Below are 17,240 nucleotides of genomic sequence, written 5' to 3' on the forward strand. Positions count from 1 at the left end.
TATTTCGTATGTCTGCAATATTATGCATTTGGGACTGATAAAATAAATTAGAAAAAGCTTCGGCACAATAAACTGCTTGCACCCACTTAATGGAACAAATAATTAGTTGTGCAAGTAAAAGGTAATGGTCTAATTAGGGCGGGTAAACAGGGAAGAAACATAAAGTTATAGTCGAGGTACGAGGAGCAACGGTATATAAGATATATAAAATATGATAAACATAAATGAAGCAGTAAAAGTGGCAATTTCGCCATCCAATTTCCTGGTTTCCATCTATCAGTCGTCGTCGTTTCTGAGGGCAAACTTTCCAGAAGTGCCATTTTTCTTTGGGCAAATTCAAATAAATTATAACTTTCACGAACTGTGTACACAAGTGGAGGAAGTGTTACCATTTAATATTGTCACTTGATGCAGACGCCTATTTATAACTAGATGCGTCACAGAGCAACGGTTTCTCTTTGCCAGCTAATGTTATCGATATTGTTTCACAACTAATTTAAACTTGTTGGAAACTTTACGTAATGGTAGTTCAAAACATGTCGTCGAATTCCCGAGTATCGAGTTACAATTAGTGCAGCCCGATAATGTAAGGAGGCGTAGGCGGAAGCGAAGAAAATAAACTTTTTCGCAAATCGTCGCGAGGCAAAAGCCATCCACTCCTCCACTCGATAAGGGTTTTATACGTAATCCAACCGGCGACTCTCCCATACCCAGTCCCGTCGGCAGGACGTAATGGCCGCCGTCCTGCCGTTCCACCGTTGACCGGGACCCCGTAATTGTATTCTAATGCCCTGCGAAAGAATGTCCGCATTCCATTTAAGAGATTGAAAAAGAAATCTAACGACCACTTACGCAGGAATGCTTTATTATTTGTAATGACGGTCGGACGTGTTGAATTTTCGGCTCACCGTTGCGACATTCCAGCTCCACCCAGTCCCATTATATTAAGTGCATTCGCGTTTCGCCCTTGTGTTTATTAAAAAATGTGTACGGCGAAAAAGAACAAATTCTGGCTGGAACTACGCGTTTAATTATTTTTTAATTTATGACACCGTTATATCTTCATATTGCGTCTATTAAAACGCTGCCCTTTGGAAAATGCATATTTTTAACGTCGCATTTTACGGAAATAATGCGCAACTTGAGACCATTCATTTCAGGTACAATGTAAAGGTTCCTCTAACATCGATTAATTCAGAACTATTATCTCACGTTTATCATTTTGTTCATAAAACAATATTTTTACAAAATAGTTTTTTGTATCTTTGAAGTAAATACAGTCTTTCTAATTTAAATTTATCTAAACTTTGGTCCAATCCTGTTTCATTTTCAATAAATAATGATATGAGCAATCAAAGTATCAATTAATACAGCAAAGCATTGTGTGTTGCATAGGTTCAACATGCTTATACAGTGCCCTCTCTTGGACGATAGCAAATATACAAATTTTACAGGTTCCTATATTAATATACTCTCAATAAATTGTTCTAAAGTAGATTTTTTCTAATTAAATAAATTATCTTAAATATTTTTTTAATTCTTTCGATTTATTAAGTATATGTCAAAGCAATAAATTGTTGAGGAAGTTTATTTATAAATTTGAAATATTGATTGACTAATTTGAATAAGCAATCATTGCACATAATATACTCTCAATAAATTGTTCAAAATTAGTTTTTTTTCTAATTAATCAAAATATCTTCTATTTTTCAAATTCTTTCTATTTATTAAATATCCATGAAAGCAATAAGTTGCTAAGTTAAGTTAATAAGATAATTTTTTAACATTTCAAACAGTGAAACATACATTTAATATGCTTATACACTGCCATCTGTTGGACAGTAGCCAATATACAAGTTGTTCAGGTTTCTATAATAATTTCCTCCCAACAAATTGTTGTTTAAAGTAATTTAAAGATTAATAATAATAATTTCGTAAACTATTAAGCGTTCAGAACATGGCATATCGATTGAATTATAATGTAATACCTCATTATTCAAATGATATGAATCACGGCATTAATAACCAAAACCAATTGAATATTCAACAGTCACAGTTCACTAGAAATCTTTTAAACAATGACCCAATCCAAAATACTAAAGGAAAAACAATAGTTTATGCACAAACAAGTTTAGAATCTTAGGGCATTAAAGAGTTTAAACTAAATTATGCCGAAGCTGGCGGTTTGCGTGTTCGAATGCTGTGCCGTTGTATCGGAAATATAAATAAATGAACAGTCTGCAAAGCACAAAGTCCTACTGTCTATAATTTTATAGTGGTTTAGGTCAACGAACCAATTGTTACTATCGATATCGCCGCCGCGGTTTAAAATACCTTCGTATCTGGCCAGATATTTTAATTGTCATTTTTAACGCACACGATGCAAATGAAACTGTATGGAAATTCAGCTGTGATTGCCGTTGGACGGCAAAAACTTATTATTGGTTGTTGATTTTTATCGATATAATGAAGTTTTTGTTGTGATACCCACTTTCCCAATGATTTAATCGAACTTTTTTACATGGATCATTTCGAATCGTTGATTTATAATCGCGGATTAAATAACCTGGAGAAAGTAAAACGAAGCGGAGAAACACTGAAATTTAATTAAACACTTTTTATTGAAGGAGTTTTTGTTACAGTTTTAATTATGCAACTTTACTTGGCGGTATATTTAATCGTTTTGTAGTTCAGATCCTTTTCCTTGTCGCTGAGGTTTACACTTCGATGTATTTCTGACTTTGCATAACTTTAACTAATTTTGAGTAATGTGTGTTGACATATTTCACATACCTGTTTACTTTCAGGTATTACCACGTAAAATTTACCCTTTGAAATCTGAAACATACATATTTAAGCGAAATACATCAGAAACAACGTTACAGGTAGTTTTATCCATTGTTTGGAGATTACATTAAACAAGTTTATTTCGTTGGGATTTCCATATTTAGTCCATCTAGTCCGTTACACAATCCAACATATTTTTTTTTGTTAATATTCTAACGAAAGGAATTAATTAAGGGCTGTTAAATGAAAAAATAACCACCCCAGAGAAGTGGAGAGTATTAACCTAAGTTAATTAAAAAGTGTAATGAAAAAGTTGAGAGATGTTTTAATTGGATTTATAAAAAGAAATGATTCCTTTCGAGGAGTGCATTTGAGTTAATCCCCATCCGAACGGCATTATCGTCCCTCCCCGAATTTCGAGTCGAGCCAAGACGCGAAAAAGTGTGTTTCGCAGCAAATTGAAGGCTGTACAGAAATGATCCTCTAACGGAAGCCCTAATTCAATTGAATATGTAATACGATTACAAGAACAACAACAAAGTTCACATAGACGGCGGTTGGAAGTCCTGCGAAGATAGTATGGCATGTTCTCGCTGGGGATAATTGTAACCGCTTAGTTAATTGCTCGAAATGTTTCACGAAAGTATCCGGTTTCGACTACGCCAGTTCCGAACACAACAAAATGGGGAACGTTGTTGATCAGATCAACATTCATGACTGAATTTATTATATTATGATCCATCTCACGAAACGATTAAATTATTCCTTTGTCTCGTCCCTTTAAAGGTAACGAGAAGGTTTTGTGTAGTTTTCATCAACAAAGACGCATCGTAGTTCTAAATTTGAGACCGGCTCAATTTTACTAGTGCACTTAAAGCATTAATTGTGGAGCACGTGCTACAAAAGACGTCTTTCGAGATTAGTTTGAATTAAATATATTCACTGGTTGTATTCGAGTGAAGTGGACTCTTCGTTCTATCCAATTCAGCAAACAATTTACGCCGCCACTCGACCGGATTTTAACGAACAATACGTTTTATGATTCTCATTTACTATTTTTACGATTTTCATTTTACTATCATTTTCATTATTTACCACCCTTTTCAAAAATACTTCTCTATTTATGTTTCATTATCAGTTACTCAATATATTAAATTGTTTATTAGCATTTTATTACTTTGATATATTTTTAATTATCAGGAATAATTCTAAATTTAAACAAAATCTAATTTAAAACAATTTATTACGAAGAAATTAATATAGAAATCTGTAAAGCTTGTATATTCGCTATTGCCCACTAGATGGCACTGTATAAGTAGGTTAAGCATATGCAACCCACAATGCTTTCGTGTATTAACTATCTTGTACAGTTCAATAAGTTGAAGTATCTCTACAAGGCTTTATGTGAGGGATTTAATAATAAGAAATGTAATTAATCAGCCATCGACACGAGGTTGCAATTATAATAAATTAAGCTTAATATTTACAAGAAATACTCCATTCGAAGTTAGAATCAATATATCAAATTATTTATTAGCAGTTTATTGTTTTGAAATGTATTTAGTGATCAGGAATAATTTTAAAAGTGATAGGATACTTTGTTTAACCAGAACAATATCTAATTTAAAACAATTTATTGCGAGGAAGTTAATATAGAGATCTGTAAAACTTGTATGTTGGCTATTGCCCACTAGATGGCACCATATAAGCATGTTAAACTTATGCAACCCACAAAGCTTTCGTGTATTAACTATCTTGTACGGTTCAATATTTATTAAGTTAAAGTATCACTATGAGGCTTTATGTGAGGTATTTAATAATAAGAAATTTAATTAATCAGCCATCGACACGGGGTGGTAATTATAATGAATTAGGCAAACACAGAGGTGCTTAATATTTACATGAAATGCTCCACTCGAAGTTACAAGGTGGAGATAATTTTATTAGGGTGCCAAGAATTGACTAATTGTTGTACCCTCAGTAAAGTAAATTTATTTTGTCAGATCTTAAATTAAGTTTCCCCAAGTTCGGTCGGGTAGGCCCTCTTTCGCGGTAAATCCATATTCTAATCAATTATTTTCAAACTAAACTTATCCGACAAAATCAATTTGCGGGCCTACGGTTAATTTGTTAATTTATTATGACAAGGGTTGTGGAATTAATATCGGCTTTTTTAATTATAATAATTTAGCACACACTCATAGAGAATAAGGTCCGTTTTATGGAGTTATGGAGTTAGTGAGTTAACGCAATGCAGTATATATTCCAGATTTACAATATAATGTGTCTCTTTTTAAAATACTTCGCCACTGGGACGTATATTTCATCCTTTAAAATATCCCAACTCCACATAAAGTTCTGAGTTGCTCTAGATTACACGTACGCGGTAATAAAATTTTATGAGATGTAACTGGTCACATGTACGGATTTCAGGAATTAAAACTTGATTTTATTGAGTTGTTCCCTTTTCATGCTTCATGTGAAAATGCGTCCTTTAATGACGGCAACATTGTCGGGTGTCCTGTTTTAAACGAGGACCATTTTCTTGCTCGTAATAATTGAGTGTTAAGATTCAAACGGCTCCATTCTAATGCCGGCATTAGTTGCACTAACATTAAATAATGTAATCAGCACAGTCCCCATTACAATTAAATAGTTCCGAAGGTAATGTTCCAAATCGCGGTTTACGCCAAATGAGCCCGAATGTATCACGATCTTTGCGGTAATTGCAGATTTCTTTAACGAGTTGCAATATATCTGGTCCGGAGTTTCTCTCGCCACTCCATTCTTTCGAGCTCTAATGCGGTAACGCCGGTTTTACATATCGAACCAGAACTACCGACCTTAATCGTTGATCTCTATCTCCGTGCCGAATGTGCCGACGTAAAAATATTATCTTTGCCCCGGAAGATTCGATTCGTCGCCATTAATTTGGGGGATCAGAATAAATAAACAGTCGGTGCGCACGGTTATTTTAGGTAAATTGTAGTTATGCGGGTCACATGCTGATAAACAACTCGCTGTTTATGTTTATGCTTTCACCCTATCAACGTGGAATGACGTGGGGTGGGCGCTTTGAGTGGTGCACGGCATCCCCGTCCGATAAACAGAACGCAAACCGCAAAAGAATTTGTCCTATCGTGATGTGTGCTCCCTTTTATTTAATTTTCATGTCACCGTTTTTCCAGCTGCGTTGCTTTTAATTGCTGACGATCCATCATTTGATTAGATTTAACTCGTCACATTCAAACAGATTTGTGTTGAATGGTCGATTGAAAATGGGGGAGTTATTTTCGTTGTAATGAAACAAATATTTTACAAATTTAGGCAATTAAAAGATAGAATATTAATATAGAAACCTGTGTAACTTGTGTATTGGCTATTGCCCACGAGATGGCAGTGCATAAGCACGCTAAACATATGCAACTCGCAATGCATAGTAATCTTAAATATGTGAATATTTATGTGAGGGATTTAACAATAAGACATTTAATTAATCAGTCGTAGACAGGGGGTGGTAATTAAATGTGGAGGAAAGCACAGACTTGTATAATATTTATAATAACATTAACATTTAAAATAAATTCATTATTTTCCACTCCAGAAAAATATTTTGATTTGTTTTAAACGAACAAACTATGAGTTATTAATGAGCAAATAATGAAACCAGCACATATTTTACAACAAATTTATTTAAAAACAAATTTTAATATAAAATATAAATATAATAACAATTAATTCTAAATTTTATTCTTTGGTATATTCATATCAGGTACAACCACATACTTTTGGACGAGTTCATGGCTCTCCAGTTGTTTACCACCGAAGGAAATGTACAAATGGAAGCCCAAATAAATCACGAACAGGAGATAAAGTAACGCCACCAGAATAGTTATTAGTAACACTCCTGTTTCTAAATTGTTCGCCGAGATTTTTTCTACTACAAAGAACGTATTGATCCCCACCACTGTTATGCTCAAAATAATCGAGACTATTTTGAACGCCCTTGAAACAATTCAAAATTAATAAAATAAATTGAGAGGTAGCATTAATTCACACTTACATCCCATTGACGAACTGTCCCATAATCTTGGGATTACTGGTGAAGGCGATGGTGGGAATGACGGCGAAGGGAAGTTGCAAGCTCATCACGGCGTTCAAATAGTCGTTCATCGTCGTCAAATCGCTTAAGGAGCTGAAGAAGGCCGTGAAGAATGTGGGAACCATGGCGATGCTTCGGGTGAAGAGCACCCTCTTCCACCTGGCCCACTTTAAGTTCAGGAAGCCTTCCATGGCGAACTGGCCGGAGTAGGTGCCGGTCATTGTTGAACTTTGACCGGCTGCGAGGATACCAACAGCCCAAACGTACATGGCGACCGTTCCGTAGGCACAACCTAAGAATATGCCTCCTTTGTAGATGTCTGCCTCCACGTACTCGTCGTCGTTCTACAAATTTATTTGTTAGACTTTTTAAATTGATGGTGTGAGGGTGTACTTACTGCAAACACTTCCTTAGCCTTGTCGTACATGAATGTTGAGTTAGCACATTGGTCCAACTACAATTTTAATCAGTTACAATGATGTTTTAAGTGTTAAAATTGGTGTGAGGCCTTACCAGTTCGTTGTTGGTCTTCTGGAACAACCCGTTGGCAAACACGGACACCACAAATACGTTGATAATAAAACTGCACACCAACGCCAAAGAGCTTTCAATAAAGTAGTACTTTTTGGCCTCCCTCAACTTCTCAGGTTTGGTCCTGTCGACGTCTCTGGACTTAACCAGGGCGGAGTGAAGGTAAAGATTGTGGGGCATGATGACTGCTCCGATAACACCCACGGCTTGTAACAGGACTTCGGAGTCGCAGTCTTTGCACCAGGGCACGAAGATGCCTTTAATGACCTCCACTTGTGAAGGGCCGGACACGGTGTACTCGTAGCCGAAGCTGATGCCCATAATTAGGATGAGGAGGGCGAAGAACATTTCCAGGAGTCTCAGCCCGTACTTGTCTAGGAACAGGAAGGTGAAGGTGTCCAGAATTGTTATGAGGCAGCCTCCCCACAAGGGAATCCTATAAAATCGTCAACATAGATATAGTAATATTTATTTACTGCGTGAGTACTAGTCCGTTATCTCGTAACGTATTATATAGTACACAAATAGGATAATTTCTAGGTCAATGTTGTCACTTTAAAATTGCCATTGTGATTATTTACTTCCTTTGTTGTCTCGTGGAGTTTTGATTATTTAAAATAAAAAAGAATTTAATCGAAAATCACTTACACTTTGTTAGACAACAGATAAATGGCTATGGAAGTCCCTATGACCTCCTGCATGTCAGATCCAATTACGGCAATCTCCACCATAATCCACAGTATTAATCGTGGAACTTTCTTATACTGTCTGTAGCACATCTCCGCCAAATGGAGACCCGTGACAACTCCTAAAACCTCCTCCGTATTAAATACTATAATTAATCGGAATTTTAGTTCGTGCCTACCCAATTTTGTTGCCAAAGTTTGCATAACCATCCCCAATATGGTGGCGGCGAAAAGTACCCATAATAATCGGAAGTTGCCCACGGTGCCCGATTGCAAATCACTTTCAATGTTGCCGGGATCCAGATACGCTATCGACATAAGGAAACCCGGACCGGTGAACGCCCAAAGTTTCCTGAAGCTGAATTTCGTCTGCAAATCAATTAATTTACTGCAATAATTCAATCACAAACTAACAAAGCCATGTTAATGTAAAAAATATAGATGAATTAAAAAGTCCTGCAAGCACGTAATCCAGTTGTTTGTAGCATTGTTTGTTCTGCATTATACAAGTGAAAAATCATCATAAATCACGGCGATAAGGGCCTCGTAGCTGCGAGATCAGATGAGATGAGGAATGAATAATGTTTTTATATTTTAATTCCCAACACAACATGCTTCTAAATTATACTTAAAAATCTTTTTTTCCCAAACATATTCAATTTATTGTTTATGGATACATTCCTGCTAATTTCTGTGGTAAATAACACGTATTTGATAAAATAATGCAAAATTGCTTGAATAATCTATGAGTCAGTTACAGTGATTTCAAGGTGAACTATTAGTTCTGCTACATTCATCAAAATTATCAGTATTTTTTTAAGTAGGTGGAGATTAAATATTGAATTTAAATAAAATGTTGTATTTAATTCATTAGTCGCAGTAACTTTTTATTAATAAATTAAATATATTATTTAAATTTTTTTTATTTATACATGGTAATTCACCTAATTTGTTCATTGGTTTCATATGTTTATGGAGAACGGAAAAAAGTATTTAAAGAAATTCTTATACCAATTATAATTTAACTCGAACCACATTTCTAACTTATTTTCAACAACATTTTACTTCCGGTTTCGCCGGAAGTTTGTTATTTTCAATGGAGTACCCTGTATATTTTTGCATTTTTAAATTCTACATGTAATTATAAATAAAATGGCTATACCATGTCCTATACCTAAACTTAACAGTTTTTGAGTTATTAATTTTTTTCCAAAAATTTTGACAGATTGGTGGTGCAACTAAAATGTCTGTAAAGTCACCAATTTTGAAGATAGAAAGTTCATTATTGGCATACACCTTAACCAAGAACCATCCTATAAGAAACCATTAATAATATTCCCAAATTTTATACAGGGTGTTTGTTATTTATGTTTAATTTTGTGCATGTTAAAACATCAATAATTTTGTTTTTTTCAATGGAATAATATACATATTTTATAATAATAATTGTTCCTCCTTGGTTAAGGTGTATACCAAAAATGTACTTTCCACCATTCAAATTGGTAGCTTTACAGACAGTTAGACAATCAATCTGTCAAAATTTTTAGAAAAAAAATTAATAACTCAAAAACTATTAGGTTTAGGTATAGGACAAGGTATAGCCATTTTATTTGTAATTACATGTGGAATTTAAAAATCCAAAAATATACAGGGTGTTTTATTAAAAATAACAAAGTTGACACCAGAAGTTAAATTTAGTTCAATATAAATTAAAAAAATAGTTTAAGTTACATTATAATTGTTATAAAAATTTTAAACCAATACCTTTTTCTGTTCTACATAAAAATCTGATGAATCAGTTGGGTAAATCACCCTGTAGACATGGAATAAAATATTTTTTGTCTTATTTAATTCATTAATAAGGACAACTAGTATTGAGAAGAAGGAAAAATTAATAAATTGAATATATTATTTTAACAAAAACACCCTGTATATTGTATATGAAGTATTATAATAAAAGAGTGAATTTAAAATAATAAAAAGGTATACAGTTATCATCATCACAAGATTAAATTAATTTTTTTTATTTCAGAAACAAATTCGGAGGTGCCAAATTTGACAGTTGGGTAAGTGACAGTGAGTGGTAAATTTATGAATAAATTAAAGAAGGTACATACCGAGTCATCGTCGGGAACTTTGATTTTTTGGTCGGCGAAATAAGTATCCACGTCGTTCTCTTCGTAGTAATGCTGCACCGGTTTAGTCTTTGACTTAGCTTCACTGTCTGAATTTGTCATGTTGAAACCGAAACGTATCGAAAAAATGGAAAAACAAAATCACACAGCACTTAGACTGGTGCACTCGACATCAATTCGTCGTAAGGTTCATGCATGCGACGGTGCCGGTGCCGGATACTTATTAACTAGTAAAGTGACCGACTAATGTGACTATTTAAATTGTTTTCGTATCTTCTTATATAGTAATATTCGGATTTAAGTAGACGTGAAATACGCGCTCCGATAAGGCTGCCAGATAAATATTTGTATTCGGCTAACTTTGTACATTGTTTGATTTAACCTTTTAGCCTTTGATTCATTCGAAAAGACTTAGCTAGTTAGTTAGTTGGTTGGCTGAATGCGACTTAAAATGTGTCTCTACGTACTTACTGGGACTGGGAAACACAACTAGTAATTTTTGTGGCCACGTTGGTGACCTTCGTTGACACCATTATCTCGTACTCGGTACATTTTTCCCAATATAAATAAACATGAACAGTTTTTAATGGTTAACACTTCGGGGAAATTGTATTCTCTGTTAATTTTATCAATTAGGTCAAGTCTAACTTCTTCAGGTCGATTTAATTTTGTGTTAATTACTTTTTAAAGGTTCAAATGATACACCAAAATAAAGTAAAACAATTAACTTTATTGTACTAAAAATATACACAACAAAAAATTACTAATTAACATTTTTAGTAATGTCTAGTAATCATCGTCGTCGTCATCGTTTCCTCTGTAACGTGGCTCATCGTCGTCTTCATCTGACGCCCTGTATCTACCCCTCCTGCGACGACGTTCACCACTTTCGTAATCTACAAACATTTCAATTATTAAATCATTGATTTTTTGTGAAATAATCATCCCTACCGTCATCATCGTCATCAGCAGCTTGTCTCCTTTCTCTGTGCCCTCTTTAACAGATACCAAATCATTATTTAATCACATTTTTTATGTGGTAATTAACGAGTGCTTTGATGTCTATCAATTTCCTTGCATAAACCGTTTTAAATAGATGTACACGTACAAAAATAACTATTAGTTTATGATAAGAGACCTCACGTAAAGATAAGGATTTGTCCCATTATCATCGGTCATCAAATTTTCTTTTATTCCTGACTTATACATAATTAATTGTACGGATTGAATTTACGTCACATTAATAAGGGAATAAGTGTTATCTAATTTCAAGTGGCACTTTAGTTTTGTATTGTTTCTCTCAGTTTAAATCACGTACCAGATTAAACCATGTTTATCTTTGGAATCTGTCACATTTAGTGTAATCTGGAAAAATACTTACTCCTTAATGTGTTTTATAACCTGATACGAGTCCTTCGATTCTTCCCCATCGTCATCGTCCTCATCTATCATAGAAATGAAACATTAATTAATTTTTAAATTAAATGTTACATACTTAATTAATATGTTAATTAATGTAATATTTTATTTATTTATTTATTTTATATAAAAACCTTTGACGTTTTATGTACAAAAATATTTGATCAATTTATGGTGCAGTTACAGCAGATAAGAGAATGTTTTTATTTTATTTCTTAACAGTTTTATTTGTTGTAATTTACAAGTTAGTTTCAACAGATAATCAGCAAACAAATTATTTAGTAGACAGCCAAAAATAAATCCGTTGTAAAACACGAGATAAATCCCGTTTTAGTTTTACTTCAAAATTACTCATTAAGTCTGCTTTATTCCCCATGTGTTGTAGGAAAATTAAATTTCTACACTAATTAAGCAAATAGTAGTTAGCAGCACTAATCTCATTTGTAATTAAGTTAACTAGTTTTTAAATTGTTTAGTTTAGACGAGCAAACTTCCAAAACTAAGGAGGATTATATTTTTAAAATCACCCGAACTTACATTCGACGCTCTCCTGCAGCTTCCCGGAGTGCCCGTCGGCGTCGGCCTCGTGGTTATTCCCCTGTCCGTATTCGGAGTGCTTTTCAAACGCGTATTTGTCCCCGTCTTTTTTGTGATAACTGTCGAAGTGCTTGTAACCGTCCTCGCCGTCATCGTCGGACTTCTTCGAGTACCCTTGTACGTCCCCATCGTCAGCTTTGTCGTCCCCGTACGTGTGGAAGAAGGCGTCCTGGACACCTGTGACATTAATTAGCAATTTAGTTGATTACAAACCAAAGCACGTACTTTCTAGTATGTCCTGCAGGATGTTGAAATTAATTAAGTCGCCATCTTCGGGCAAAGTAATGGTAATGTGTGACTTAGTCTTGGATTCCAGTTCGTATTTAACTGGAGCTCCAGCTACGTAACTGGCAACTCCCAGGATGGCACACACTATTATAAGCATGATTAAAAGACTAAAAGTTAAGTCGCCAAGCTTTTCCTTATATATTAGTATTTAATTATAGGCCGTTGATTGAACAGGACAAACTCCATTAGGAAATTATAATCGTGATCGTTTGACTGCAGTTTTTCTTGTTTCCGTCCCAGATCTAATGCCATAGATTATTTATTCATTAAATTAAACAAGTAAGTGCGTATTTAAAAGGCTCACCGGGTCCCAGCAGATCGTCGATGCTATCCGGGCCGACCGCCCTGGTTTCCCTCACAACAGATGCATCAAAGTCGGACGTGAATTGATCCTTGGACGGAAGACCAACAGCCAGGGCCGTGAGAACAAAGAACATAACGCACACTTCCCTCCTACACATGTTTACGTCTTCGATAAAACACCACCTAGGCCCGGGGATTTATTGGCGGTCCACACAGCTCGAATGATATATTTTAAGTGCTCTTAAAATATCCCGATTTGTTAACACTTACAAATGGGTCTCCGGCTTTGTTGTTTACTGCAGCAAATTTCGTCTGAGCCACTTAAATATAGTTGTGGATGGATGGGTTGTGGTTAAAAATTATATAAGATTACCCACCGGCGGCATAACCGGTGTCCTACATGCTCATTGACTTGTACAACAATCCGACTGACTTTTCAGCCCACCCAGTATATCATTAAATCACATCAACATCACATGTCATGTCAATCATTTCAGAAAGTCGCAAAATCTTCAGTTTCCATAAAACATTCTATAGGCATTATGCGTTTTTCAAGAAGAAAAAGTTGGACAAGGAGTCCCATTACGTCTATTTACGTGCCACCAAAGCAGACCACGAACCCATCCTGGAGCTCATGAAGAAAGCTTACTTCAGCGAGGAGCCCACCTACAGTGCGTTAAAGATAGAAAACCCTACCATACCCTTAGAGAACGCCTCCAGGTCTTTGCAAGAAGGCTTAACATTCGTAGCTAAGTGTAAGCCACAAGAATAAAACTAGACCAACATAACAACTAGAGAAATTTTATAGGCAAATATGACGGTTGCATCGTGGGCACCTCCATTAACTCAACCTGGTGTCCCGCTGACTTAGATTTTAAGGAAAGGATGGCTTGTTCCACTGACGACCGGAAGATCCGGAGCCTTTTGTTGTTCTATGCCCACCTGGGACGGGCCGTCGATTTGTTTCATTGCTACGGCGTCCAGAAAGTATTCGAGGTACGCCTCTCAATTACTCAACTCATGAATGGGTTAACAATTAGTTGTTGTAGGTCGAATATTTGTTCGTGTCACCTGAGCACAGGTTCAGGGGAATAGCCAGCAAACTAATGGAGTTATCCAAGTTGTTTGCCAAAGATTGTGGCCACAAAATCGTAAAGGTTGATGCCACCAGTGCATTTACGTGAGTACTATTGAGTGTTAATGCTCATCACTTACGTAACGAGGTGTACATTTCAGTGCTAAGATTTGTGAAAGACTGAAAATGAAGAAGATTTACGAGATACCTTACTGCGCATATTTAGGACAAGATATGAAACCTGTCTTCATCACTTTGCCACCCCATTCCCAATGTGGGGTCTATATTGATGATAACACCGAAATTTGTCAAAAACTGAAACTGAAATAACGCCCAATAAAAAATGTCTATAAAGTTTATCTGTTTTAAATATATGAATGGACGTAAATGTAGGCCACAATTAAAAAAATTAATTTGCCATATTTTAGGTTTAATTGTGAATAAATAAATATTATGTAGTGGGTATGTAAATGCGTTTTGAATTTATGTCTATTTATAGCTTAAAATATTATTGCAAATTACTAAAATATTTATTGGAGTGGCCAAATCCTAAATTGGAGTGTTGCAACGTCAATACGAAATGCGCAAATAAAACAATTAAAACGGTAAAACAAACATTTATTTATAAAATTATGGCAATGTTATAACGAAACCGCAAACCTCAACTTTCACTAGCCCATAAAACTGAGTCACAGATACGCGTAATAACAATAAAACTAATCGATTGGCTTTTTGTAAAAAAACGTTAAATAAATTATTGGCCGTAACCGTAATGCTTTCCCCCTTCGTGGTCCCGTGCCTTGTGGTACTTCCTGTAGTGGTCGTGGTGCTTGTCGGCGCCTTCTTTGTATGACGAACCGGTGTGTTCTTGTTCGTTGGACCCTTTGTCCTCGTGTCCTTTGGCGCCGTGATGCTCCCGTTCGTCGGCCGCGTGGTGGCTCTTGCCACTCTTCCGCCCACCCTCCTTGTTGTCGAAGTACTCGTGGTGGTCCCCGTACTTTTCGTGGTAGCCGCTTTTGTGTGCGTCGTCGTAGAACCTGTGCTCCCTGTGGTACTCGTCCCTGTGCAGGGTGTTGTGGTACTCCTTCGTCTTGTGGCCCTTCCTGTGGCCCTTTTTCTCCCCAAACTTGCCGGACTTGTGGGACTCCCTCCCTTTTTGGAACTTGTCGTAGTGTGAAGCTGAGTCGTGGTGCTTTTTAGTGTGGCCACCTTTTTCTTTGTTCCTTGAGGCGGTGTGGTGGGATGCCCCCTTTTGTTTGTCCACTAGGTCGTGGTGGTGGTTGCTTTTGTACCCTTTGTCGCTGTGCTGGCTGTGTTTGTTGTACTTCTCTTTTAGGTCCTCCAAATGTTCAGCTTTATCCTGCGCATTGTAATTGTGGTTCGGATGTCTCACAGCCCCTCCGTCGTCCTTTTTCTTCACATATCTCTTGTCTTTAATCGGATGTATCAGGGAGGCAAACAAGGGCGAAAACCCAAACTGTGCTGAGTCACCGAAATATCCGATTTCACTTGTGTACAAAGGCACGGATGGTTCTTGTCTTGCGACGACAACGGAACAAAACAGTATGATTATGCGAAAAACCTTGAGTCGATCCATTATTAAAACTGATCATGCGGTAAATAGTTTATGGTCTTATATACTTCCTTAGTTAAACTCGATTACCGAGGGAAATGTCTAATACAATCTTTCCTTTTTGTTTATGTTGAATTTATTATGAGACTCATTTTATATAATCAAACCGTAACATTTATTTATTAAATTTGGATATGGGATGGGGATAAAATAAATTTGAGAGGCTATAATGGAGTTTTTACTGTGTTTCAATAATGTTTTTATATTTTCCATTAATTTATAATTATATTTATTTATGTTTATTATAAAAAATACAGTAATTAATTTGTCTATTCATTAAACTATTATGGAATCATGAAATTACTCCAATAATTGAATTAATTGAAACGTAGCTGAGTCTGAAATTATCAAATCAATTTCCAATTCCCATGCTAATTTATTAATAGACGTTAATTTGCTTTAAAATAATATACTACTTTTATAACAGTTGTTGTTTTACCATCATATTATTTGTTGTATAATTGTACCAAGAATATTTAATTAAAAACATCGACTGTGTTGTTAATTAAAAATTAATACCATTCAATGTTAAATGACTTTTATTAATTATCAAAAACCTTACATTTACAGAACAAAAAGGATCTATAAATTGTTCCAAAATTACAAGTGGAGCAATGTTGGTAAAATATTCACAATAAAATCTTCTTTAAAGCAACAAAATAATTATGAATGAATCGAATAAAATGTATTTAAAATACTTCTTTACTTTTGTGTCGTTGAAATATATCAATGAATCGAATAAAATGTCCTTAAAACCTTCAAAATATATAATTTTTGAAATATAAATGTGTTTTTGGGTCTCTGAAAAATATTTCAAAATTAATTTAATTGACTGTAAAGAACAATAAATATTTTTTTCAGGCATTTTATTGCGTCAAACAACAAAAAAATATAGGATGAATCGAATAAAATATCCTTAAAGTCTCAAATTTATAATTTTTTAAATAAAAATGTATTTTTAAATCTTTGAAAAATATAAAAAATTAACTTAATTGACTGTATAGAGCAGTAAATACTTTTTTTGGGCATTTTATTGTGTTAAACAACAAAAAAATTTAGGATGAAACCTTCAAAATATGTAATTTTTGAAATAAAAATCTATTTTTGTCTCTGAAAAATATAAAAAATTGACTGTTTAAGGCAGTAAATACTTTTTTCAGGCATTTTATTATGTTAAACAATAGAAAAATTTAGGATGGACTGAATAAAATGTCCTTTAATCCTCAAAATATATAATTTTTGTAATAAAAATGTATTTTTGTATGTCTGAAATATATAAAAAATTAAGTTAATTAACTTTATAGAACAGTACATACTTTTTTCAGACATTTTATTATGTCAAACAGCAGAAAAATTAAGAATGAACCAAATAAAATGCGTTTAAATATATATTTTTTGAAATGAAAATGTATTTTTTTGTCTCTTAAATATATAAAAAATTAAGATAAGTGACTGTCTTTAGCAACAAACGAGGCATTTTACTGTGCTAAACAATAGACGAAGTGACAGGGTAGAGCAGCAAATAGTCAATACCAAATCATTTTGCCATTTCTCACATTGATTTATTAATGTAAATTAAGTTGTTTTGAAATAATATGCCATTTTTTAATAGTTAGTGTTTTATCACGACATTATTAGTTATGTAATTGCCCTGCATTGAATATTTAATAAAAAACGTTGATTC

At 34.6% G+C, this 17,240-nt stretch overlaps 5 protein-coding genes across 5 annotated transcripts in view; 2 read left to right on the plus strand and 3 right to left on the minus strand.

The window, feature by feature from the left end:
* LOC109607121 (trypsin beta-like) overlaps positions 1–17,240 on the plus strand; it is a 256,249-nt gene that overhangs the window by 26,959 nt on the left and 212,050 nt on the right. Inside the window, exon 2 of the mRNA XM_049965519.1 lies at positions 10,139–10,172. The gene's annotated coding sequence lies outside the window, so the exon portion shown is untranslated. The remainder of the gene's footprint in view (positions 1–10,138; positions 10,173–17,240) is intronic.
* LOC109605543 (protein Malvolio-like) lies at positions 6,462–10,678 on the minus strand. The gene is made up of 7 exons (XM_020022132.2): positions 10,224–10,678; positions 8,286–8,475; positions 8,069–8,228; positions 7,403–7,856; positions 7,287–7,343; positions 6,851–7,233; positions 6,462–6,792 (listed from the first exon to the last, which is right to left on the minus strand). Exons 1-7 carry the CDS (start codon positions 10,341–10,343, stop codon positions 6,528–6,530), a joined length of 1,629 nt encoding a protein of 542 aa, XP_019877691.2. The 5' UTR covers positions 10,344–10,678; the 3' UTR covers positions 6,462–6,527.
* Positions 10,952–12,657, minus strand: LOC109605545 (sarcoplasmic reticulum histidine-rich calcium-binding protein). The gene is made up of 5 exons (XM_020022133.2): positions 12,483–12,657; positions 12,198–12,434; positions 11,623–11,686; positions 11,193–11,236; positions 10,952–11,137 (listed from the first exon to the last, which is right to left on the minus strand). Exons 1-5 carry the CDS (start codon positions 12,640–12,642, stop codon positions 11,028–11,030), a joined length of 615 nt encoding a protein of 204 aa, XP_019877692.2. The 5' UTR covers positions 12,643–12,657; the 3' UTR covers positions 10,952–11,027.
* Positions 12,825–14,280, plus strand: LOC109605546 (uncharacterized). The gene is made up of 4 exons (XM_020022134.2): positions 12,825–13,603; positions 13,657–13,844; positions 13,898–14,028; positions 14,085–14,280. Exons 1-4 carry the CDS (start codon positions 13,330–13,332, stop codon positions 14,251–14,253), a joined length of 762 nt encoding a protein of 253 aa, XP_019877693.2. The 5' UTR covers positions 12,825–13,329; the 3' UTR covers positions 14,254–14,280.
* On the minus strand, positions 14,678–15,520 carry LOC109605541 (putative eggshell protein). Its single transcript, XM_020022130.2, has one exon. It carries the CDS (start codon positions 15,518–15,520, stop codon positions 14,678–14,680), a length of 843 nt encoding a protein of 280 aa, XP_019877689.2.

This window comes from Aethina tumida, chromosome 3 (assembly GCF_024364675.1).
Source record: "Aethina tumida isolate Nest 87 chromosome 3, icAetTumi1.1, whole genome shotgun sequence".
Classification (NCBI taxonomy): domain Eukaryota; kingdom Metazoa; phylum Arthropoda; class Insecta; order Coleoptera; family Nitidulidae; genus Aethina; species Aethina tumida.

Bases quoted from the DNA above. Each gene is read 5' to 3' on its own strand.
- LOC109605546 (XM_020022134.2), top strand. From the start codon at position 13,330: ATGTCAATCATTTCAGAAAGTCGCAAAATCTTCAGTTTCCATAAAACA. The intron at 13,604-13,656 runs GTAAGCCACAAG...GAAATTTTATAG, and splicing joins CTTAACATTCGTAGCTAAGT to GCAAATATGACGGTTGCATC. The intron at 13,845-13,897 runs GTACGCCTCTCA...TAGTTGTTGTAG, and splicing joins GCGTCCAGAAAGTATTCGAG to GTCGAATATTTGTTCGTGTC.
- LOC109605541 (XM_020022130.2), bottom strand. From the start codon at position 15,520: ATGGATCGACTCAAGGTTTTTCGCATAATCATACTGTTTTGTTCCGTT.
- LOC109605545 (XM_020022133.2), bottom strand. From the start codon at position 12,642: ATGCTTATAATAGTGTGTGCCATCCTGGGAGTTGCCAGTTACGTAGCT. The intron at 12,435-12,482 runs GTACGTGCTTTG...TTAATGTCACAG, and splicing joins CCTGCAGGACATACTAGAAA to GTGTCCAGGACGCCTTCTTC. The intron at 11,687-12,197 runs GTAAGTTCGGGT...TTTCTATGATAG, and splicing joins GCTGCAGGAGAGCGTCGAAT to ATGAGGACGATGACGATGGG.
- LOC109605543 (XM_020022132.2), bottom strand. From the start codon at position 10,343: ATGACAAATTCAGACAGTGAAGCTAAGTCAAAGACTAAACCGGTGCAG. The intron at 7,344-7,402 runs GTAAGGCCTCAC...TTAAAATTGTAG, and splicing joins AGAAGACCAACAACGAACTG to TTGGACCAATGTGCTAACTC. The intron at 7,234-7,286 runs GTAAGTACACCC...ATAAATTTGTAG, and splicing joins AGGCTAAGGAAGTGTTTGCA to AACGACGACGAGTACGTGGA.